This window comes from Diabrotica undecimpunctata, chromosome 5, assembly GCF_040954645.1.
Source record: "Diabrotica undecimpunctata isolate CICGRU chromosome 5, icDiaUnde3, whole genome shotgun sequence".
NCBI lineage: Eukaryota > Metazoa > Arthropoda > Insecta > Coleoptera > Chrysomelidae > Diabrotica > Diabrotica undecimpunctata.
Genome location: NC_092807.1, coordinates 53051133 through 53076634, shown reverse-complemented (window position 1 = coordinate 53076634; position 25502 = coordinate 53051133). Strand labels below are relative to the sequence as shown.

At 34.7% G+C, this 25502-nt stretch overlaps 1 protein-coding gene across 3 annotated transcripts in view; it reads left to right on the top strand.

Moving 5' to 3' along the window:
* Window positions 1-19477: 19477 nt before the first annotated feature.
* The window catches only part of LOC140440626 (O-acyltransferase like protein-like), a 125358-nt gene continuing 119333 nt past the window's right edge, over window positions 19478-25502 (top strand). For 2 of the 3 annotated variants that reach the window (XR_011950892.1, XM_072530989.1), the window contains exons 1-2: window positions 19504-19579; window positions 23272-23408. Coding sequence is in view for 1 of the 3 variants with exons in the window: in XM_072530989.1 (XP_072387090.1) it covers window positions 23280-23408 (129 nt within the window). In the remaining 2 variants the exon portion in view is untranslated. Of the gene's footprint in view, window positions 19580-23271; window positions 23409-25502 lie in introns of all 3 variants that reach the window. The other variant, XM_072530990.1, reaches the window with a different exon arrangement.

The window sequence follows — 25502 nt, the reverse complement described above, 5'->3', positions numbered from 1 at the left end:
GTCACAAAAATTACAAGTATCCGACTTAGGAGGGTTGAAACCAATATTGAATTTTTTATTAAATGTGTCACGATAGAACCGTGAGCTGACAGGTTCAATTAAAGGGTGATTTTCTGTCATCCACTCACAGTACAGGTCATACAACTTGTTTATGTTTAAGTCTGTGGAAAGGTACTTTCGGTAAGGGCTTTTTGCTCTGCTGTAATGGCTTGAACATTTGGGTAAACTATTTACATGTAACATTACAGTTTCTTTCATTTCTACACTTACTTTGTTAACTGGATTTTTATTTCCTCTTCTGTCCAATTCTACAGTGCCACTTGTGGATACTTTATTCAAAACAGTTCGAATTCTCTTTTCAGTGACACCATGAATCGCATAGAATGCTTTTCTGCAGACTTTAAATTCATTGCTTTCAAAAAGTACACTGTACTCAATACTACGTAACTTTCGACTAGGTCGATTTTTAATGCGACAACGGTTGACAGAAACAGATTTCACTCTTTTAGATAAGTAAGTGTTTTGTAGGTTATACTCAGATAATTCCCAAAAGTTTTTAAAAATTATACTAATTTTCTCCAAACCTACTTTCTCAAAACATCCACAGGAACAGGGACTTCCCACAGTCCGCTTAGGCACAAGTTTTCTGTTTTTAATGGTGCCGTATTCTTCACCTGAGTTTCTTTTAACTTTATTCACATTCTTTTGCCACGTGTCTTCAGTTTTCGACCTTTTTCTAGTGTAGCCTTTGTTTTGGTCTTCTGTAAACTCGCTTTCTGACATTGTAGCACTAAAATTTTAACTTTATTAGTAAAGTAACTCAAACTATTCAAACTAATCAAAATAAAAACTACTTGTTTTGACAAGCAAAACGACACTGTAGCTTAAAACGGTAAAAATAAGACGGAAATCACGGAAATTTTATTCAGAAATTTGGCAAGACAGAAGTGGGAGGGCTAGCTGTGTACCGACGTAGCGGTGGCGTATTCGCCGTTGTTCCACGGAACATTTACCATACTTTTTAAGATTCATACAGTTTGCTTCCGTTAAGTCAACCTATTATAGTTCTGAATAGAAAGGACGAATAAACCATGTTATGGTGGTACATTGTTCGAATAATGATCAAACTCTGATTTTTTCTCCTTTAGAAGTGTTTAAAAAAAACATGTCGTTAAGCGACCTATTTATTTTTGGGTTCTGCACTATCCTCCGCTGCTTCGGATTTAAACTTGTGGTATCATTATCATCATTCTGGCTAGGCTGTGTGGGTCCTAACCTCAAGAATTTCTCTCCAGTCCATCGCCTTCCAGTCCCTATCCATCGCCTTTCTGCGCCAAGCGCGTATTTCCATATTTCTCATGACTTCATCGATGTTATCAAGGAACCTTGTTTTTGATCTTCCTCTTCTTCGGTGACCAATGTGTCTATCAAGGAGCGTTTTTTAGCTGTTTCATTTTAATCCATCCGTATTACATGCCCTATCTACCTCAGACGTCCTATCTTAATATGTTTTACAATATTAGGTTCCTGGTATATTCTATAAAGTTCGAAGTTGGATCGTCTTCTGCACACTTCATTGTCATTCACTGCTCCATAGATTCGCCTTAGTACTTTTCTTTCGAAACATCCTAACATGTTTTCATAATTTTTTGTTTGAGTGCAGGTCTCTGAACCTTATGTTAGGACTGGGCGTATTATTGTTTTGTATAGTTTTATTTTTGTATTTCTTGATATACTTGTGGATTTAAGAGGAGATTGAGCCCAAAATAGCATTTGTTGGTCGTGCAAATTCTGCGGTTTATCGCTGCGGTAGTGTTATTTTCAGTATCAAGGAGCGTATACAAATTCGTTCACTACTTCGATGACGTCGTTTTATATAACAAGTAGTCGTAGGATTTGTGGTTGCGTGCTTATTTTCCTATACTTTTGTTTTGTTCTTCTTCTTCTTCAGATGCAAATCCACAAATGGATGTCAGCGATCACATTTTCCATTAATTCTCTATTTCTTGCAATATGTATCAGAGATTGTATGTCGTTAATCTCTGTCCATTGCCTTATGTTTCGAAGCCAGGATATTTTTTTGCTTCCCATTCTCTCTTGCCTTCAATTTTACCCTCGATTATAAGTTGGAGGAACTGGTATTTTTCATTTCGCATGATGTGACCTAGATACGCCGTTTTCATTTTCTTGATGGGTTCGAAAAGTTGGCGTTCTTGGTTTATTCTTTTGTTAGTGTTTATAAATTAAACCAATTTTTCTAGCTGATTCTTTTAATGCTACATATGCCTCTCGTACAGCGTTTTTCGTTCTTCCAACAATATTGATATCGTCAGCATAGGCCAGGATTTGCACTGATTTATTATATATTGAACCAGTGGTTGTGATTTGTTACATACGTATTACTTTTACCAGAGCCAGATACTCTACATTCAACTTTTTCGGAGTTAGCTTTGTAAAATTTACCCACTCATTTGGTATTTTTAGCATTTTCATTGCTTTGAACATTTCTCGTCTATTCACAGAGTCGTGGGCTGTTTTGTAGTCTATATATATGTGATAAGTATCAATACCATGTTCTACTGTGTTTTTAAAAATTTGTTTCAGGGTTGCAATCTGATAAATTGTCGATATTGTTACGATAAATATACTGGCCTAACTTTTATGACTAATTATTCTGTTTTATTGTAGAAATTTCGGTGGAAGTCCAGAACCAAAATTATGGTGAATGAGCCGGCTAAGCTTCTCGATCTTTCGATGCTGTTCTAGTATATCAGGATTTCGTATATAAATACAACATTTTTATATGGAGGGCCAGTTAATACTCAAGAACCGCGCTCGCGAATTTGTACGTACGAATATAATAAATTATTGTCAGATAAGTTAATATAAATAAAGAAATAAATTAAATCCGTAAGTGTTATAAATATTGAACCTTTTAATAAATTCACAACAAATGGTGCCAGAAGTGGGATCGAACATAAATTAGACTTATAATAATAATACAAGTGAATATAAAATAAATTGTGAAAATGGCTACGATTTATGAGCTGACAGTGACTAATTTAAGAAGACATCTTGAAGACAGAGAATTAGCTTCTACCGGAAAAAAGGCTGAGTTAGTCCAACGACTAAAGAACGCTTTGCTAGAAGAAGGACTAGATCCAGAGACTTATATATTTGAAGACAAACATGATGCTGTCCTCTCGTCGATTTCGAAAATTTCTGGTGACATCGCATCATTAGAGAACAAAGTTTCTGACGATATTTCGAAAGTTTCTTCTGATGTAGCCAAAGTTTCTGGTGATGTAGCCAAAGTTTCCGGCGACATCGCTTCATTGGAAGACAAAGTTTCTAACGAGATTTCTTCGCTGGAAAGCAAAGTCTCTGCTAACATCTCTTCGGAAATCTCTAAAGTCACTTCTGAGATGTCTGCCCTGGACGATAGAATATCTTCATTAAAAAACCAAGTTGCTGCCGATATGTTAGCCTTCGAAGAAAAGATATGGAAAGAGATGGAAAAGAAGATGGAGGAAACAGGGACAGCAGAGAGAGGTAACAATCCGATTACAGTGGAGATAAAAGAAGACGAGACGAAATTTAAGTTGGAGACACGGCCGAAATTTGAAGGAAGTGGAGGTTCTATTCATGTTAAAGTCCCAACTTTCGACGGAAAATCATCATGGAACAACTACATGAAACAGTTCGAATCAGCCGCAAGAGCAAATGGATGGTCTGAAAAAGAAAAGGCTGTAAACCTGACTATCGCCCTTCGAGGAGATGCCTTAGATGTGCTTCAGACCATAGCCGTAGAGGAGACCGATGATTTCGAACAACTGAAGAAGAGGTTAAATATGCGATATGGCCACGAACATTTGGAGCATGTATATCAGTCACAGCTTAAAAATCGTAGACAGAAGAAAGATGAGGCTCTTCAAGAATATGAGGTAGATATTGCCAGATTAGTACGATATGCTTATCCAACAGCTCCCGAAGACATGATGGAAAAATTGGCCGTTCAAACGTTTATTGATGGTCTTCGTGATCATGAAATGCAGAGAACACTGCGATTAGCTCGTCACAAGACGCTGGTTGATGTCCTATCCGCCGCCCTCGAATACGAGTCAGCTACGCAGGCCTCTGGCGGGTACAGTAAAGTTAGGACTGTAAAAGAGGAAGGAGATGAAGATAAACTTGACCAGCTCGTTAATATGATGAAAAGCATGACATACAAGAAAACGAAGACCATCAGATGCTGGAATTGTGGCGAAATAGGACACGTACGAAGCTCCTGTAAGCACCCTAGGTACGACGCAAATCAAGAAACTCACCATCAGGAAAACTAGAACGGGTCAGCCTTAGGGGGGCAGCTTCGACCCAGAACTTTTCCAAAGACCCTCTCATACTAATAGCTTCTTTGAAATGTCGTGAAGATAGTGTATATGTAGATGGAGACATAAATGGTAAAAAGCATACGTTGTTGGTGGATACCGGAGCGACCAGAACCATTATACGCCCGACAGTTATAAACAGCCGAAAGAAACTGTTACCAACGAGGTTGCGACTTCGGACCGCTACAGGTGAAAATGCTAACATTCATGGAGAAATCCAGGTACAATTGGGAATTGGAGCAGAAAAGTTCGTCCATACTGTTATAGTTGCTGACATCGAAGAGGATGTTATATTAGGAATGGACGTAATGAATATGCATGGATTCCAATTGGATTTTAAGAATAAGGTAATCAAAGTTGGCAACGAAGAGGTATTTCTCCATCCACATAATGACAACACTGTGCAAGCAGCCATTACAGAAGATACAGTCGTGCCTGCGAGAAGCGAAACGATCATAGTAGCGCGACTACAGGGAATTGTAGACGAAGGGACACCTGTTATGATGGAGCCTTGGAACCACGACGATGAGGTTGGCCGTGGAATCATAATTGGAAAGGAATTGGTGACTTCGGCCAAAGAAATTCCTGTGAGACTTATCAATGTCAACGACTACCCAGTGACCATCAAGAAAGAGACAAAGGTAGGAACTTGTGTACCTGTGACATCCATAATCCGTCAGGCGACAACATCTGATAATTCCAACGACAAATTCGACCAAATGGTTGCAGTTGCAGGACAGTCTCTAAATCAGATGGAGAAAAGGAAATTAAGGGAATTTCTTCGGCAGTATCGTGATATTTTCGTACCGAAAGGAGGAAAGACGGGAAGAACTACCGTTGTTAAGCATAAAATTGATACTGGTAATGCTAAGCCAATTCGTCAAACAGCTCGACGATTACCACAGGCGAAGAGAGAGGAAGCTGAAACGATTGTTCAGGAAATGAAGAAAGACGGGGTGATAGAACCTTCTACGAGTCCATGGGTCTCTCCGGTGGTCCTGGTTAAGAAGAAAGACGGAACGACGAGGTTCTGTGTGGATTACCGTTTGCTGAACAACGTTACCAAGAAAGATAGTTATCCTCTGCCTCGGATCGATGACACATTGGACACATTGGCTGGAAGTAAATTGTTTTCTACTTTAGATTTGAAGTCTGGATACTGGCAGGTAGAAATGGACCCAGTCGATAAAGAAAAGACAGCCTTCACCACAGGATCTGGATTGTGGCAATTCAACGTTATGCCATTTGGACTTTGTAATGCTCCTGCGACATTTGAGAGGCTTATGGAAAATGTGTTGAGAGGGTTATCTTGGAAAACATGCCTGGTTTATTTAGATGACATAATCGTCTTGGGGGAGACATTCGAAGATCATTTGAGGAATTTAGAAAACGTTTTTAATCGACTTAAAGCTGCCCAATTGATGCTAAACCCCAAGAAGTGCCAGCTATTTCAAGGTAAAGTCAATTATCTGGGTCATATAGTCAGTAAAGAAGGAGTGGCCGTGGATAAGGGAAAAATCGATTCCATTAAGGAATGGCCAAAACCAACTGACAAACATCAAGTGAGAAGTTTTCTTGGACTATGTACTTACTACCGGAGGTTTATTAAGAAGTTTGCAGATATCGCTAAGCCATTAACGCGACTTACGGAGGAAGCAAGAGATTACCGCTGGGATACAGACTGCCAAAATGCCTTTGAGACCTTGAAAAAGCATTTAATAACAGCACCAATTTTAGGGTATCCACTGCCAGAAGGAGAGTTCATCTTAGATACAGATGCAAGTAATGTGGGAATTGGAGGAGTGCTGTCTCAGATTCAAGGAGGACAGGAACGAGTCCTCGGATATTTTAGTAAAGTTCTTTCAAAACCTGAGCGGAATTATTGCGTCACGAGAAGAGAACTTCTGGCAGTAGTGAAATCAGTAGAGCACTTCTATCAATACCTCTATGGCAGAAAGTTTCTAATCCGAACCGACCATGCCGCCCTTAAGTGGTTGATGCAGTTTAAGAATCCAGAGGGTCAGATAGCCAGGTGGATCGAACGACTCCAAGAATACGATTTTAAGATTGAGCACCGGGCCGGAGCTAGCCACAGAAACGCTGATTCTCTTTCCAGAAGGCCATGCCCAGCAGAGTGTTCCCACTGCAACAAAACGGAATCCAAGGAAGCAGCAGTGCTAAGAACGACGATTGTCAACAACGACTGGACGCCTACTAAGATCAGGGAAGAACAAGAGAGAGATCCAGTTATACAAAAAATCCGAAAATGGAAAGAGGAAAACCGTCGACCACCTTGGCAGGAAATATCAAACCTATGCTCAGTAGTTAAGACGTATTGGGCCCAGTGGGACTCATTTATCATCGAAGATGGCTTGCTTAAACGAGTCCTGGAAAATGATGACGGTTCAGAGAAGAGAAGACAGTTGGTGATCCCAAAGAGCAGAATAGCCGAAGTACTTCGTCAGTTACACGACAGTCCATCGGGAGGGCATTTTGGTGTAAGGAAAACCCTTCAGCGAATTCGGGAACGGTTTTATTGGATGAACAGTTCCGACGACGTAAAAGACTGGTGTAAGAAATGTACTATTTGTGCTACGAGTAACGGGCCTCACCGAAAAAGGAGAGCTCCTATGAGACAATATAATGTTGGAAGCCCGTTTGAAAGAATAGCTTTGGACATCGCTGGGCCATTTCCAGAAAGTGAAAATGGAGGCAAGTACATGCTGGTAGTAATGGATTACTTTACTAAGTGGGTCGAGATTTACGCACTTCCAGACCAGAAGGCCGCCACCGTTGCAGATAAGTTGATCCAAGAATATATCAGCCGATTTGGAGTGCCTTTGGAGATCCATAGTGACCAAGGCAGGAACTTCGAAAGCGATCTATTCCAAGGAATATGTGATAGACTAGGCATGAAGAAAACAAGAACTACCGCGTATCATCCGCAATCGGATGGTATGGTAGAACGAATGAATAGGACAGTTGGCAAGTATTTGACAAAGATGGTGTCCGATCATCAGCGAGACTGGGACCAATACCTTCCGTTCTTCACAATGGCCTACAGATCTGCTGTTAACGAATCAACAGGCCAGACACCAGCCAAAGTCCTATTCGGACGCGAAATGCGACTACCTTGTGATCTCGAGTTTGGATGTAAACCTGGAGAAGATGTAGCAGGTGAAGATTATGTGATCGAATTACGAAGAAGAATGGACGATGTACATGAGTTGGTCCGTTCCCACCTTCAGATCGCTAGCGACAGAATGAAGAAACGGTACGATACACAAGCCGAAAAGGGTTGCTTTAAGAAGAACGACAAAGTATGGCTGTATAATCCCAAGAAGCGAAAAGGTTGTTCTCCCAAATTGCAGCAGTTTTGGGAAGGTCCATACCTCATTATGGAGAAGATCAACGATGTCATCTACCGAATAAGCAAGATTCCGAGGGGAAAGCCGATGATAGTACACCATAACCGGTTGGCGCCTTTCGAAGGTGACCACAACGTAGATGAAGAAGTGGAAGTAAACCAAATCCACGATGTGTCTGACCTCACGTTTGAGGAATTCATGGGTGCCTATGGAGGTACCGGTAAAGCGAGACATGGTGTTACCACTGAAGAAAAGCAAGATCTACTCGCGCTCCCCGATGACTACTCGCTGGCCCTTACCATCCCGGCCAGTATCAAAGACGCACCAGGGTTGGCATCCGTCTTTCGAAGGAAGTTTGGTCGAGTTGCAGAACTTCAATGCCAAGTGCCAGCTCCCGGTAAAACCTTGAAACTCCAAGATGCATCACGTTACCTTTTCTACCTGGTAACAAAAGACACTGCCCGTGACCAACCTACCTACCGAGATGTATGGGAAGCCTTACTTCAATTGAGAGAGCACGTACTAGAGTCCGACGTGCAAAAGTTAGCCATGTCAAAGTTGGAGTGCCGCCAATTAGATTGGAGGGTTATCCGAAATATGGTGGAGGAGATCTTTAAAGACACCGAAGTCCAGGTGTTAGTCTGTTGCAATCCGCATAGTTACTGGTGCGGAGAGAAAACCGTCCCTTGTCATTTTTATACAACTGGAAGTTGTAAAAGAGGGTCCAGTTGCCGATACCAGCATACAGTTCCGGTTCCAGTCCCGACAAGGTTCCAGGAGGAACCATCTTTTAAGAGGGGGGCAATGTTACGATAAATATACTGGCCTAACTTTTATGACTAATTATTCTGTTTTATTGTAGAAATTTCGGTGGAAGTCCAGAACCAAAATTATGGTGAATGAGCCGGCTAAGCTTCTCGATCTTTCGATGCTGTTCTAGTATATCAGGATTTCGTATATAAATACAACATTTTTATATGGAGGGCCAGTTAATACTCAAGAACCGCGCTCGCGAATTTGTACGTACGAATATAATAAATTATTGTCAGATAAGTTAATATAAATAAAGAAATAAATTAAATCCGTAAGTGTTATAAATATTGAACCTTTTAATAAATTCACAACAATATAATACATCTTAAACCAGCCTGGTATTTTCCTACTATTCGTTCTGTATATGGTTCCATAATACTGTGAAAAATATTTTATATGCTGCACTTAGAAGCCTAATTCCTCTGTTGTTAGAGCAGAAGATATCTCCTTTCTTGTGTATGGAGCAAAATATTCCAATCATTGGGGAGGGATGTATGTGTCTATATTTCTTTAATAAGCTGATGTGAAGCCATTATGGTATCATGGCCACCTTCTTTATATAGTTCAGCTGGGAGATTATCTATTCCGTGTGGTTTGTTTCTGGCCAGTTTTTTACCTGCATTTTTACTGTGGTATTGTTGTGTATAAATGACTCCTGGGCTTGCAAATTGCCCATAGCCCAGTAGTCGTCAAATAACAGCTGCTGAGAATTGTCAAATTTTTTCGAACATTTTAATACGCATTTTTCCCCATATGCTGGTTTTAGTTCTCTGTTTCTTACATGATTTTTATCCAGGGGTTACATAATCCAAGCAAAGGTTCCTACTTTTTTTCGCGATGGCCTAAGCTGAACCTTGTGCCTTTCTTTTCTTCTTATTCTTATTTTCTGGGATGCCTTGGAGGGTAAATGAAATTGTTAAGCAGGAATCTTTAAAAATCATTAGGCCTAATTTCACTACCCTTTTTATTTTCGTAATTTCTAGTAGAAAGTACGGGATAAATCTTACTACTAACGAAAATATCTAAAATATCAATAACAGTCTTTTCATTCTAGTGGCTTCCATTGTTTTCGACATTGACCTCAGCTGCTGGCTTCAGTTCTAGGTACGTCAAATTTTCTATTTCCGTTTCTGGTTCTGGATCAGCTACGGGAACTAACGGTACAGAATTTGGAAAAAGAGTAACCTAGTCTGATGTACCTAAAAATCGGTTGCCTGTAAAGTCGGTTTTACGGGCGAAGATTTTACGTGACAACGTCTTTTTCTCGGTAGAATATTTATTGATATGAATATTATTAAATTGCACAATAGTTGTTTGCAGTTGAAACGCGCTGTTTCTTCTCAATCGACTGAATTACGATTGATTGCAGAGTGATTTAAACTAATAATTTACTTAACACTATCAACATTTGTCAATAGTATGACATAACCTATAAACTCAGTTTCTCAACTTTTGTGTCAATCTAACAATTAATCAATCAATCATAGTTTACGATAATGAAATATTAGTGTACAATTATTTACCTTTATTGTTGTAGTTGTTGTAAATGACGAATCTAAGCACTCCACATTTTTACTACAGACACAGCTGACGATACTTTAACCACACGTGTGAACTTGTATTATGACGCTTTCTCGGTTTTCCAACGCCAAGAACACTCGAGAAAGACAGAGACACAAGCACGCACCGATTCAACGCGCCTAATTCTCTAGTGCTGCGCGCGCAGCGGACCGATCATGTTTGAGTGGGAGAGAGACGCAAGGCATTCGCCGGTCCGGCGGGCCTCTCTCTCTCGTTCGGTGACTCATCGTAACAGACGTGAGCGGGCGTTACACTTTTTCATGAGTGACTCCGAGCCACAACCTAATTTAAGACGTTGTCACGTCAAAAATATTGAATGAACATTGGTTCTGGTATACATGATAGTAGTGTAAACGATAAAATTGTACATGATAGTATTTATTGCTTACATTTTTGAAATTCTGAAGTGGATTCTGCGGATTTAGTCATTAAAACCTCTTATACTTTTAAATATACGAAAGAGTTATTATTATTTTTCCCATTTCTTGTGTAGTCTGGTATTACTATATTACTTTATGAGGCGGAGAAGCATGACTTTTCTTGACGCGCCCGATATTACGCGCCGAACGAAGTAAGGCGCGTAATAGAGGGTAAGTCAAGAAAAGTCGCTTCTTTGCCGAATAAAGTATACTATTTTTTCTTCAACCTAGCAATTTTCAACCATAAATAGTACAATTCATACGCTATTTTTACTCGAAATTAACTGTGACAACTATCAAAGTCGTCTAGATGTTAGAAATTAAAATAATTAAGTCGTCGGTGGGATTTGCGTCTCCCTGGTTACAGTTGTTTGACAGTTGTTTGAAATTATTAAAGACAGCTTATTGTTGTTTACCAGTGCGTATTAAGAGTCGGGAACATTTTTGCATGGATTCAATTTTGAAAATGCCTCATTAACTAATTGTACTTTTAATATTACTATAAATAAAAATGATGTTTAATTGTTATTAATGACATTTGTATTGTTGCTTTGTGACATGTTTCATATTGTTGCCATGACAACATTTTTCCCTTCGCCGTAAAGAAATGGGAAAAAAAACTGCTGCCGGCGGAGACATCAAACTTTGACAGGATCAAGTTAGATAAGTAATGTCATCATTATTTGACGTTTGAATAAAAAATTTTTTGTTTCGCCAATTTGAATATACGTTTACTTCGACTATTCATTTTGATACCTACAACCACAGATCACAACACCAAAAATAAAAATTTGTTTTACTATTTATAATGGCATTAGTATACTTTTTATAATATCTACTACATTAAATTTTAAAATAATGATTTTAAAAACAAAGCCCAAAATTTATTTAAATTTAATTAAGAAACCACCTCTCAGAAGTATACGCCACTATTAGAAAATCAAAAGTAACACTAATTCGCTGTGTTTTAACTCGTTGCTGACTTGTTTGCATAAAATTTATTTTCTTTAAAAATATTGTGACCCAACTGTTAAAAAGATATTTTCAATAGGAACGCTAGAATTTACAGTGAGTTCTAAAAATATAGTGACGCGAATTTAAAAATTCGCCAAAGTAAAAACTTTGGCGAATTTAAAAATTTAGTGACGCATCTGCAATAAAAGTCATTATATTTCAATAAAAGCGGTAAACAGCAGAGAGATTTTTAAAAATGTAGTGACGCTTTTTAGTTAGTTTAATAAAATAAATTGAGAAATGAACATTTTTGAGATGTAACCATTTTCTTCCGAACGATCGATATATAGAAACCTCTTTTGGAATTTGTTTTCCTGAAAAGGTAAAGGCAACTGTCTCTGTATTTATATATTTGCCTGAACCATATTTTGATTTTATTTTTGAAACGTCTTACCTACAAAATTTTAATATTTACTGAGGATGTACCCGAAAAACTAATTAATTCAATATAAGGAATACTTGCATCAACATTATTTACTACACCCCTAAAAGTTACTTTATTAGTAGGAATAAAGAGTTTTTAATCTGTATATTTGAAACGAATTTATTAGCACATTCCCATTTTTTAAATACAACACTAATTCGGTTTTTACCTTTTTTATTAATTTTTTGTACATTCTCAATTTTCTTATCATGTATATATTTAGCTAGCTTTAAAAAACTATAATTTCCGACGTTGTTGTTTTTTGATTCGATATAGACCTCGAATGAGCCAGTGTCGGTATACTTATAAGAATATTGTTTTTTGTTTTTTTTTACTATATGTTGATTAGTGGTCTCCGAATTACCATTATTTTCAACAGATGTTTTGTCTAAATTTATATTGCATTCTAAATCTGAATCATCTATCTTACTTATTACCATGTCAACACTAGAGGGGAGAACCCCCCTGTACTATCCCCCATTATTAAGCCCCTTTAAACATTGTTTTTTTTTTCAATTGATTATATACCATAAAAATTTACTTATATACAACTAAAAATTAAATTAAAGTTTCTAAGGATAGAAGTAGGAAGTTAGGTTACCTCTATTAAGTTTTGTCTTTTTTCCCACCTGCGTTTTGAATTTTAATTCACTTCTGCACAGAACTATTATAATACAACTTTCTCCATAAAAGCCAATCACGGAATCCGTCAAAAATCTCTGTTTATTTACGTTTTCTGACGTTCCAAACTTTAGTAGACATTACATAAATTTTCGATGTCATCTTGAATGTTCTGGAACTACTTTTTATTTTTCGTCAAGTGACTTTTTTCATGTGGGGTAAATATCACTGAACTTTCGTAACACTATATTATGAGTAAGCTACAATGTACATTTTTTGTTGCAATTACCTAATAAACAGGTAATATTAAATGTTTCTTTACTGGTCACTACAGTAAAATCAAACATAGCAAAGTGGAGGAAAATAGACAAGGTGAGGTCGCTACGTTGGAAGAACATCGTTATATCTCAAAAAAAGTGAAAATGGACTGTTAGTTAACAGATTTCCAATATTTTATATCTTTTTTCGTGTGATAACTTTATAAAGTAAGTTGATTCCTATGACTGTCAAAATTTTGTACAACATTGTCATATTTTGAGATATGCCATCCTTTCTCGAAATACGATACTTTTTGCGAAGAGTAAGACATTTTTTTTAAGTTTTGACAGTCGTGTTAGGAAGTTAAAGCTATGTTTATATTGAGTAGTAATATTTTTGTGAGTTACATTAGTATTTTAGAAAATTTTTCGAATTTTTGAATTTTTGAACCAAATAATCTTTAAATTATTTCGATTTATGACGTTCTTAAAAAAATAATAATAAACCCAGGTGGAATTAATATAGATTATAAAAATGTGTCAAGGATTTAAGGGTAGACTCAAGCTAAAGGTGCCTTCTGTCGAAAACAATGAATGGAGTGTATTATGGAAAGTTAAAGAATGAATTTTAAAATGACACTATAGCGCGAATGTTTTAATTTTTGTGTGACATTTTTAAACAAAACACGTAAAAAAATTTTAATAAAGTGAATTAACTCCAAACACCAACCACATTTTTTTAAAGAACGACTCAAAAAGTTTATGGCCCAAATTAAGACTAAGGAAGAATGTGATTCACTATAGGTTTTTACAGGCTAGTACAAACTAATGCCAAAATATCTACTGTCTCGTAGTTATTGGTAGAGTACCATAATATTTTTAAAATTTATCGACTTTTTAAATGGCTATTTCTGAAGATTGTCACATTTTCACATATGACGGTCTTTTCTTAAGGTAGCTAGATAAACTCGCTGTCGGGCGTAAAAAAGTTAATTTTTGATGAAAACGAGATTAACCCAAATATAGGTTAAAAAAAGTACGTTTTAATGGTGTGTAAAAGGAGACTAGTCAATGTAGCTGAATTTGTATGTAAAGTTGATTGTTCCAAAAGAGGCACTTAAAAAATAGTACATAAAGTTTAGTGTAAAAATGGATATGTTAACATCTTCCTTTAGGCACTGCCCATTTTTCTTTATGAATAATGAGACAACTTGACTTGTCCCCTTATGGGTTAGCTTTTAATGTAACTAGCAACCAACTTGACACACATAACCTATAAATTAGTATACAACACGAATCATAGTTGTGATTATTATTGCAAAATAAAAATATTTGTTTAAATTTAGTAATACCAATATAATAAGTGAAAATCAAAAAATGTCTAGAGGAAAAAAAATTCTAAATATGCTTAATGCCGATGGTGAGTAAAATCATAATTTATTTTCCACTGGTAGTTGTACAATATTTTTACTGTAATCTAGAATTGTCCAGTTGTTTCTGTATGTATTGTACACAGAATAAATAAAACAAATGGGATATTGTTTTACAAATGAACAAGAGAATGTTCGTATATATTGTTCAGATAAGGAAACTGTATTAGAAAATTGCAATAAAAGATGTACTGCTGACTACAATGAGCTAAATTTGGAGAATTTTAAATTCGTCATTCAAAATAAAGGCCTTAAGCTATCTTTGTTAGAATCTATGGAAATCAACAAATTAAAAAACACAGATATAATAATGAATGACCAGCTTGAGACAAACAGTTCTCCCCTCCTCAACCTATTTCATTAGAGACTATAAAGTGTAAACCCATACCAAAAACAGATCACTTGAGAAAGGCAATCAGCCGAAACAGCTGTAGTGATAAGAATTTAAAATAAATTTTTTAGAAGTTTGAAAACAAAGTTTTCAGTGTTTTATTGTTACATATAATGAATTTCCATTAAGTAACGGTCGAATCCATCAATTATTTAAAAGAAGTCAGTACAGGACTTTTGACCATATTGTTTTCAAGATTACTTTTGAAACGTAGACTGGCGACACAAAACATCTGGTTTTTAAATATGTGTTTACAAAATAAAGTGTTCCCGAAGTATATTCAGTTAAAAACCAAGAACCACAGCCCCGAAGCACAAAAAGGGATATCAGGGTCACGAAAAGGGAAAAGCATCACGATCAACCAGATGGCTGAAAGACGACAGAAAATACCAATACAAGAAGCGAGATATCATAGCTGTTTATCTTAAGGTATGTCACTCAGAATTAAATTATAGATTAAATAATATAGAATTTGACATCCTAGATTCTAACGTGAGAATTAATATAGATAATATAATAGATAAAAAATTCAATACACAGTATAAAAAACTAAATAATCTAATTTGCAATAGTAAAAAACCCAATATTCATTATACAAGAAGTTTTTCGAACCACAATTTTTTTAATAGATTTATAAATTTAACAGATACTAAATTTAGTAATAGCGAGATACAACTTTTAGAGAAATGATTTAAACACAACTTGCCCCAACATAATAATTAGAAAACTTTAGAATATTTAGGTGTAGAATGTGAAGTAGCATTAAACAAAACTGCTAACAATATCGAAAAAAGTATAATTGCAAAATCTATTACAGATGTGTGTAGTGAAACCAAAAATTCCTGTTACAAAGAGAATAAAACAGCCATTTCAATTAAAAATAAATCAATAGAAAACAAGATAGTGTTTACAAAAGCAGACAAAGGTAACCCTACTATTGCTATAGATAAAATAGAATATAATAACAAAACAATAGAATTTTTAAATAATCAAAACATTGAAACGTTACACAAAGATCCAACAGAAAAGTATCAAAAACAAATTAAGCTAGCGTTAGAAAATTCAAAATCGATAGTAAATCAAATAGAACAGAAATACCTCAGTATCATGAACCCACAACCTCCTAAATTATACTCTTTCATTAAACTACACAAACCGGATCACCAATAAGACCTGTAGTGTCTTTTTATACAGCTCCGTCATATAAACTTTCAAAAAAACTGCTAGAAATTATTTTAGAACACACTAAATTTTTACCTAAATTTACCATAAAAAATACAATAGAACTAGTTAATAAAATACAACATTTTCAGTTACCTAACAACTCCATATTAATTTCATTTGACGTAAAAAATTTTTTCCTAGTATCCCTCCCACAGAAACTTTTATTCTAGTAAAAAACCTTTTAGACCAAAATAGTACAAATCCAATCATTACATCTGAAATTTTACATCTTCTTGAAGTTTGCATAAACCAGGACTACTTTTAATTTAATAATGAATTATATACAAATAACAGTGCAGGACTTATAATGGGCAATCCTCTAAGCCCATTGCTATCAGATATTTTTATGGATCGTCTAGAGACAAAGATTTTAAAACATCCCATATTCAAACAGATTTTATATTGGTGGAGATACGTAGACGATGTACTGGTATGTTTCACAGGAACTAACAGACAACTCGACCAATTTTTATCGTATATTAATTCTCTTCATAGTCATATTGAATTTACAATAGAAACAGAACAAAATCAATCCATAAATTTTTTAGATTTAAAAATTACCAGATTTAAAAACAAACATGACTTCTCCATATTTCATAAACCTACCCATACTGACACGACTATTCACAATTCATAATCCCATCCCACACAACATAAACTGGCAGCCTATCATAGTATGTTACATAGATTAACAGCAATTCCTATGTCAAAATACAATTTTGAGACAGAATTAAATATCATTAAGCAAATAGCAGTAAACAATGGATACAACGAACAAACAATTAATAAAATGTTAAATCAAAAATTACACAAGAAAGCCCTGAACTTAGTATTTCCACCACCAGAGAAAAAACCCAGTACCTTCTGATCGATTACATATACAGGCAAAATATCAACAAAAATAGCCAAACACATAAAAAAGAAAGGAATAACACTAGCTTTCAGAACAAATAACAACCTAGGCAAATATATTAAAAACTACAAGAGTCAACATAAAAAAACACTTACACAGTGGTGTGTACAAACTTAAATGTGGCGACTGCCCAAAAACTTACATTGGTCAAACAGGTAGAAATTTTAATAAACGAATAGCAGAACATAAAAGGGCTTTCAATAATAGAAAAACAGATTCTACATACGCACTTCACCTTCTAGATCATAATCATTCTTTTATTGACGAATTTAAAATTCTCCACATTCAAAATAAAGGCCTTAAGCTATCTTTGTTAGAATCTATGGAAATCAACAAATTAAAAAACACAGATATAATTCTGAATAACCATCTTGAGACAAACAGTTCTCCCCTCCTCAACCTATTTCATTAGAGACTATAAAGTGTAAACCCATACCAAAAACAGATCACTTGAGAAAGGCAATCGGCCGAAATAGCTGTAGTGATAAGAATTTAAAATAAATTTTGTGGAAGTTTGAAAACAAAGTTTTCAGTGTTTTATTGTTACATAAAACTTATAATATTAAAGAAATTCATAGAAGTTATAGTCGCGAAAAAATGTTCTCAAATATCAGTCGTAATGACATTAGACCAACGAAGATATCATGAAAATCGAAAGAAGGTATCAGATGATGAAAAAATAAGGGCAAGGGATCACATTTTATCTATCCCCTATTATGAAACTCACTATACAAGAAGGCAGTCATCGAGGAAATATTTACCTTTAAACTACACACTCACTGCTATTTATGAAGCTTACAAGAAGATGTACCTACCCAGATAATTTTATTAATCGTAAAATGTACGAAAACATATTTCACAGCCTTAACATCAGTATAAAGAAATCTAAGAAAGACACATGCGGTAAATGTGACAAATTAAAAATGAAAATTACTATGTGCAAGTATGAGGATGAAATAAAACTACTAAAAGAAGAGTTAAATGAACACCATTTACAAGCTGATCAAGGATATAAAAATAAAAGAGACGATAAATTTCTGACTAAGGATAATGCTAAAATGAAAACTATTACTTTTAATCTCCAGCAATGCCTGCCAACACCAGTCCTCCAAAGTGGTGAGTCGTTTTGCAAGAGTCAATTGTGGACATTTAATGTTACAGTTCACGACTGTGATAACTCACAAACCCACTGCTATTTATGGCATGAATCCTTAGCAAAACAGGACGAAAATGAAATTAGTTCCTGCCTATATCAATACCTAACAAAAGATTTAGATCCTAAAGTTAAACACCTAGTAATGTATTCAGACTGCTGTCCTGGCCAGAGAACAGGTTCATAACAGAAGCTTATTTAACTGCTTTACAATGCTCTGCAAATTTAAAAATTATTGGACACAAAATTTTAATACCAGGTCATACACATATGGAGTGCGATACGGATCATAGTTTAATAGAAAAAAAGAAAAAAAAATTTAGTAGTAAAATAGAACATCCACATGATTGGGCTCAACTAATTCGGCAAGTAGGGAGGAAACGTCAATTTTTAGTTACAGAAATGCAGCTCTCTGCGTTTCTTAATTTTGGTGGCTTATTTAATTATGTATTAGTTAACCGCAAAATTGATACTCAAAATAACAAGATAAACTGGAGACAATTTCGTTGGTTACGGTATAAAAATCTAACCAGTTTCAATACAAGTTGTCCTTTGACAAAGAAGAACCTTTTAAGACCGTAGATTTAGGAAAGAGGGGAAAAGCAGATATAAATTTATTTCCCAAGAACGCATATAACAAGCCTGTGCTGATAACGATAGAAAAGAAAAAGCACCTGATGGGGTTACTGCCGTATATATCAGAATCACTGTGGGACTTTTACAAAAATCTACCCACAGATAAAGACTTAGCTGATGTGCTCCCGGATTCATCAACTTCTGACGACGATTAAAAGTTTGAAGTATCTTTTAGCTAGATTTGTATGCATAAGTAATTTATGTTTAATGTTTTTAGTACATAAATACATGTAGCACTATACAAGTAAACTTATATTAACGTAATAAAATTTTTCATTATCCTTATGTGTTATCATTATTATGTTCAATTACAAAGGGGGTAAGTCATGTGAGTATTTGTGAAAAACGAGGTCAAACAAATATCGTTTTGAACATATTTTTTTTCCAAATATTCAGAAAAAAAATGTTAAGGCATGTTAAACAAATACATGTAAAAACAAATTTCAAGTAGATTATCATTCAAAACATCTGTAAAAAAACATCATTTTTTTGTAAAATTTTAAATAGTGTTTTTCTCGTTTTCACATTTTATGACTTGTCACCCTTTTCACGCGCAACAGCGAACTTTAACACTAAGAAATACAAAATATGGTACATCTTATATGCAGAAACTGTCCCTATCATCGTTTTACCCTTCGTAATTTTTGGCTCACCAATAAAAAAGATGGAATGGACGTAGCCCGATACTGTGCCGAAATTATAATCAATAATATGTTACGGACACGATAAAAGTAATGTTTCATTATACATCAAAATTGGTTAAATGATCCTACAAATTTCTAACCTTGTAAATAATGGGATTATTTGTCAATAAACTAATTGGTAATTAATAGGTATTTGTGGTCATTACCAGAGAACAGTAAAAATACTGCACAGTCAGTGCATTCGAGATTACTTGAAATCAGCAAACGGTTAGAATAGTAATATTGACTTATTGATACTTACAGGTAAATATCATATTTTCATTACTGTTGTTAATTTTTGTGATTTTTATACATTTACATCAAAGTTAGATTTCTAAATACAGGCGGCATACAAATTTTAAATTACACTAAACCGAAAAACTTTAAAATTTGTGACTAAAACGAAGTGCGAATTTAATTTTTCTTAAATATTATTGTATTCCTTATGGCCCAGTCAATGAACGTGAAATACGGCAATACCCTGTAATTTTCCATGTCACCACCGAAGTGAATGAAAATTTCTATTTAGGTTTTTAAATACTCCAATTCACTTTTCGACTTTTACCTTTGTTTTTTATTTTTTAGGGGTGAAAGTTTCCTCTATTAGAAAAAAATCGTATAATTGTAAATTAAAGCGGGTAATTGATTTAAATCATCTTTTACTAAAGTTAATGAATGAAAATTAACAACATAATTTAAGATTTTATCACAGTTTATCCCCTAAATATCACTCTCTAGATTAGTTAAAATTAAAACAATGTCATTGAATTCCTTGTCTCCACTAATTTGCATTTAAATTTGGATTTGGGTTAAACTTTTTCTCCACCTAAAAATTGGATTTGCGCCCTCGATTGATTTTTAGTTTTTAGGGGTGAAAACGACCCCTATTAAAAAAATCAAGCCCAGAAATAAATGAGCCTTTACTAAAAGTGGTTATTTTACTAATAAAACTGGATTTGTTTATTGACAACAATAACAAATAATTGCAGTCTAGTTGAATTTATGTTCATTTAACTGGGTATTAAGTAAAGAGTTTGTATTCCATAACTTCTTTTTTCATTAAAGTAACGATTGTCGAATAAAATCATCAATACCTATCCATATTAGCGAGATACAGGGTGATTATTGAAAAATGTCGAAAACAAAAAGGTTTGAAGGGAAAAATATCTTCTTGATTAAGATAAATTTTAAAAAACTTTATAAAAACTTTTGATAGATATATTATGGAAGAGTTCAGTGGCTTACAAGAAATTTTTTAAGGGGGTCTAACTAAAGAAATATAATATCAACTTATGTTTTTTTATGGGACACCCTATATATTTTGGAATTTTTCGTTTAAATTTTTAATTTTTTTTTAGCTAATATAACATATTTTATATCTACTTTCAATCGTTGGAGCTACTCTGCAAATTCATTATTTATTTGACATCACGTTATAGACACTTGAAACAAAACGCTCAGTAACACATTCTAACATTTTATTATGCGTATAATAATTCTTCATAGTTTTATTTACCAGAAATAACAAATTTACCCGGAACAAAAACTACTTAACAACCAGAATTAAGTTTACAAAAATTTAAAAATTATAACAAATGTTCAAAATGCCACCCGTTTTGTTATAATAATAATTGTTTTAATATATAATATCTTACACAATTAAGTATATGCATTGGCTTTATTTTTTTTAAATGCTTTGTAATAATTCTTTCTTAGTATTAAAGTCAGTTTTATAAATATCATTTTTTAAAAATCACCAAATTAAAAAAATCAGGAAGATTTAGTTCTGCTGAACAAGGACCATAAGTTCCAATCCACTTATTATAAATCCATTTTCATTTAAATAATGTTCAACGATTTCGGCATTAATGGCAGGTGCTCCATCTTGTTATATCTTGGTGCTCCATCTTGAAATAAAAATGTATTCCTCTCGGCCAAATGTTTCTCATCAAAAATGTTCAAATCATTTATCATCAAATGTGTGATTAACTAATTTATTATGCTTGACAAAACAGTAGTATTAAAACCGAATCTCCCTTACCCCCAGATCCCCTTAGCTATTACCGTTTAATATAACCTACTTTACGAAATAAACATTTTTACAAGATATAACAATATGTTATTTCAGATAAAAAAAAAATAATGCAATTTACGGAAATCTAAACATCAAAATAAACTTATTTTAAAGTAAAATTGTGGCTTATTCCCAATAAAAAATAGTAAACTGTATTGACAAAAACTAGCTTCAGATCAATAATAAAAAAAAAACAATAATATTATATCGGATAAAAAATTATAAGTGAAAACAAAAAAAAGGTAATAAAATACAGTGTGTTCTATTTCGTGACAATTTTATTTATAATATGGAATCAATACTTTAAAAATAATAATTCACTTTGAACCAACAATAAGCAGTGAAGAACCCATTTACTTTACTTTAAAGTAAGGTAGGTACTGATTTTATTTTTGCTAAATAAAAGTGTCAAGGGATTACTATCTAACTATAAACATTTTATTTGCATATTAGCCTCAAAAACTAAAAATAGATATATAACATGTCATATCACGTGGAAGAAAACTAAAAATGTATAATGTCAAATTAGTTGTCAATACCACATGGCCTTGTGGTATTGACAACTTTTAAACTTAGGACCAGGATAACGCACTACGCAATTTGAAGGACAATGTGGGTGTAAAAATTATATAAATATTACCTAACCAACAGAAAAAAAATTAGAGCTAGTAATCTCTTTAATAAAACCTTGTATTTTGTAGGTCAAATATTTTTTCAGCTAATTTAGATAATTATCTTGAGAATGAACAAAAAAAAAAACCCGCTAGTAACAAATTTTTGAGAATCGTTAAATCAACATACTTCATTCCTGCTGCCCCTGTTGGCTATCACAAACGCAAATTGTTGTAAGGACAAAAATTGGGCGTCTCTTCAAAATAAAGCTACTAACGAAAAATTAGTTTGTTAGTAATAAATAGTGGTTGGTAATAAAATTGGTCCTCAGATCCCGGAATATAATAACCAAAAATTTGCTATTGCATGGACTTATAACAAAGAGTAGGTCTCAAAAATTCACTAATTAGTGTGTTCAATCACAAATTAATCCCTTAATTTGTAATCTCACATTATTCTTAACTACTTAACCTTTTATAGTTTCACCGTGTATGATTGAAACCTTGTGAAACATATCGGGTAATATTTTAATAATTAGAGTCCATTAGTCGCATGGCTGCGAAATATTCGAGACTGGACAAACATGACTGTAGATGAATTATTCCACGTTGCAAAAGACAGAGAAGCTTTTAAAAATGTGGTCGCCAACCTTCGTTAATGGGGACGGCATAGGAAGAAGAAAAAGAGTCCATTAAACCTGCAAATCTGCAAACTTAATAAATTGCCAAATTATTTATTTTCTAATTGAACTTTCTAAGTTTTGTAACAACGGCCTAGATTAAATTGTATTGTAAGCTCATAGTTCAAAGTTTGTTAGTATGATAGAAGCATTAAACTCTGCGCTGAGGTATACATTATTTGCGAAATTTTAAAATGGGGATTTGAGCTCATTTGAGAGCAGTCTAGTATAGAAAATTACCTAACCAACAACTAGGGTGTAATTATCGGTAGCTGTAAATAAAACTATAATTTTTACTCCACACTTCAACCATTTATTTACCATCGTCGTTCGAGAAGAATCGGACAAAGGGGCATTAGAAAACAAATTCGATCCTGATATTTACATCGAATTGTCCAACAAGTAATAATAATTATTGGTGGTATTTGCCATATTCACTATAGAATATCTTACTAAAATTGTTATATTATTTTTAGTTTTGCTATGCTCTATTTACAGCACAAATATTTATTGTCGCTGAATATATTCTTACATGATATCTTTTTTTATTAAGTATTTAGCTCAAAATCGAAATCTGATTTTCCATTTTAGATTAAAAAATGTTGCCACTTCTATATAAAATGGAAAGTTACAATCATTGTGCTAAAGATCCTGATAATTATTACTGTTCAGTACAAGCCAGACTAATTGTACCATCTACAAATCGGTATACCATCAACCTTATACGGGTAAGAAATATTTTATTTTTTAGATATGTTATGTCACATAGATATTAATGTTATAACATTACAATTAATAACTTCTGGAATAATTGTTGGGAGAACGGAAAACGCAGAACGAGAGGCGTACGTAGCATTAAAGGAAGCGGCTACAAAAATGGGTTTAATAATAAACACCAATAAAACAAAATACATGAAAATAGGTAAGCAACGACAAACACTACGGCAACTTGTTATAAAAAATGACGTCATCGAAGCAGTTAACGAATTTGTATACCTGGGAACGCTCGTCAAGCAAGCAAGCAAGCAATTTAATTAAACCCAGCCTGTGAGAAATGTTCACCCCTAAGAATTACGTTCGGGTGTAACAATTCATTGGAGCGAGGTGTATTAACTCGAGTAAAAACAGGAGTCACTCCACCGCGCTCGAATGCTCCAGACCATCCCTTTCCCCCCTATAGCACTCTGATGCGCGATAGGGGCACAACTATCAGCCAAATGCTCTTCATGTGGAGATCCTGGGTAATAGAACCCCAACATGGTTTCCTAACCGAATTCAAAACTCAGGACAGCGCATTGTCGCTATATTCCTGTTATCTTAATGTGGCTTATCCGCGAACTAAAATTGCTTACTTGGGCCTCAAGTCTCCGCTCTGAGCTAGGCTCAGTTCGGCGACTTGGTGCTCAAGGGGTTGGGCCCTACATGCCCGAGTTTTTAGTGGTTTTTGTTAATATTTTTTTGTGGCTTGCGCCGGATTTTGTTAGTAGTTTTTTGATTTTTTTGGTGGCCGAAGCCGTTTTTTTGTTGTTTTTTGGATTTTTTTTGTAGGATGCCTGAAACATAAAATCAGAATTAGTGCATATTTATATAATAAATTATCTACATAAAATTTACTGGGTCCACGCTGTACGTTGCGATTGTCCACAAGGGTTATGAGCTACGAACTATCTTCATTGTGCGTTGTTGTTGTTTTTTGAAGTGTTTTCTCTCTGGTGTTTTGTTTTCTCTCTGGTGTGATTGTTGATTTTCTCTCTAGTATTATGATTTTATTCTACTATTTGTTGTTTGGGTCTTTTGTGCTTCCATCTGTGGAAAGCGTCATACCTCAATATCTCTCGCAATATGTGGCTGGGGTGGTTCTCTATCTCCGCGAACTTTGTCCTAGCTTTTTCTTTCATTGTGTCGGTCACTCTGATTTGTTGTAGTTCTCTAAAGAGAAATCTTTCTGCTACGTATCTCGGTACGTTGACTGCTTCTCTTAGGCTGTTGTTATGTGCCGCTTGTATTTTCTTTTTTGATGTATTGCATATGTGTCCCCATGCGAGAGATGCATATGTTAGTATAGGAAGAATTATACAATTTATTAATCTTATTTTTGTTTTCAATCTAAGTTTGCTTTTTCTTCCTGCTAGGCCTCTTATTGATGCTCTTGCCATGTTGGCTTTTTGTACTGTAGCTTCTACATGTTTGCTAAATGTTAAGCCTTTGTCCATGATTACTCCGAGGTATTTTGCTTCACTTTTCCACTCGATAGGATTGTCTTGCACAGTTACCTGTTCTTCTGGTTGTTGGTGCCTCTTTTTGAAAAGTACAGCCTGTGTCTTTTCGGAGTTTATAGCGATTTTCCATTTTAAACACCATTCTTCTATGTCATCTAGCGCTGTTTGTAGTTGTTTACCGCTATGTCTACATTTCTGTGTTTGGCCGCTATCGCTGTGTCGTCGGCATAGAGGCTTAGTAGTGTACCTGGTGTTCTAGGTATGTCTGCTGTGTATATCGTATACAGTAGAGGTGACAGTACCGCTCCCTGTGGCACTCCAGCCTCCGGGTTCCCGAGTTCGGATAGGACTTGTCCTATCCGGACTCTGAAACTACGATTGCTTAAGTACGAAGAGATTAGTCTTGTCATTGCTCCGCTGTAGCCGTATCGTCTCATTTTGTAGATAAGTCCTTTATGCCAGACTCTGTCGAAAGCTTTGCTTACATCTAGGAAGACAGCTCCTGTGAATTGTTTGTCATTAAATCCAGCTGCTATGTACTCTGTTAATCTGAGTACTTGTAGCTCACTGGAGTGTTCTGATCTAAAACCGAATTGGGCTTCG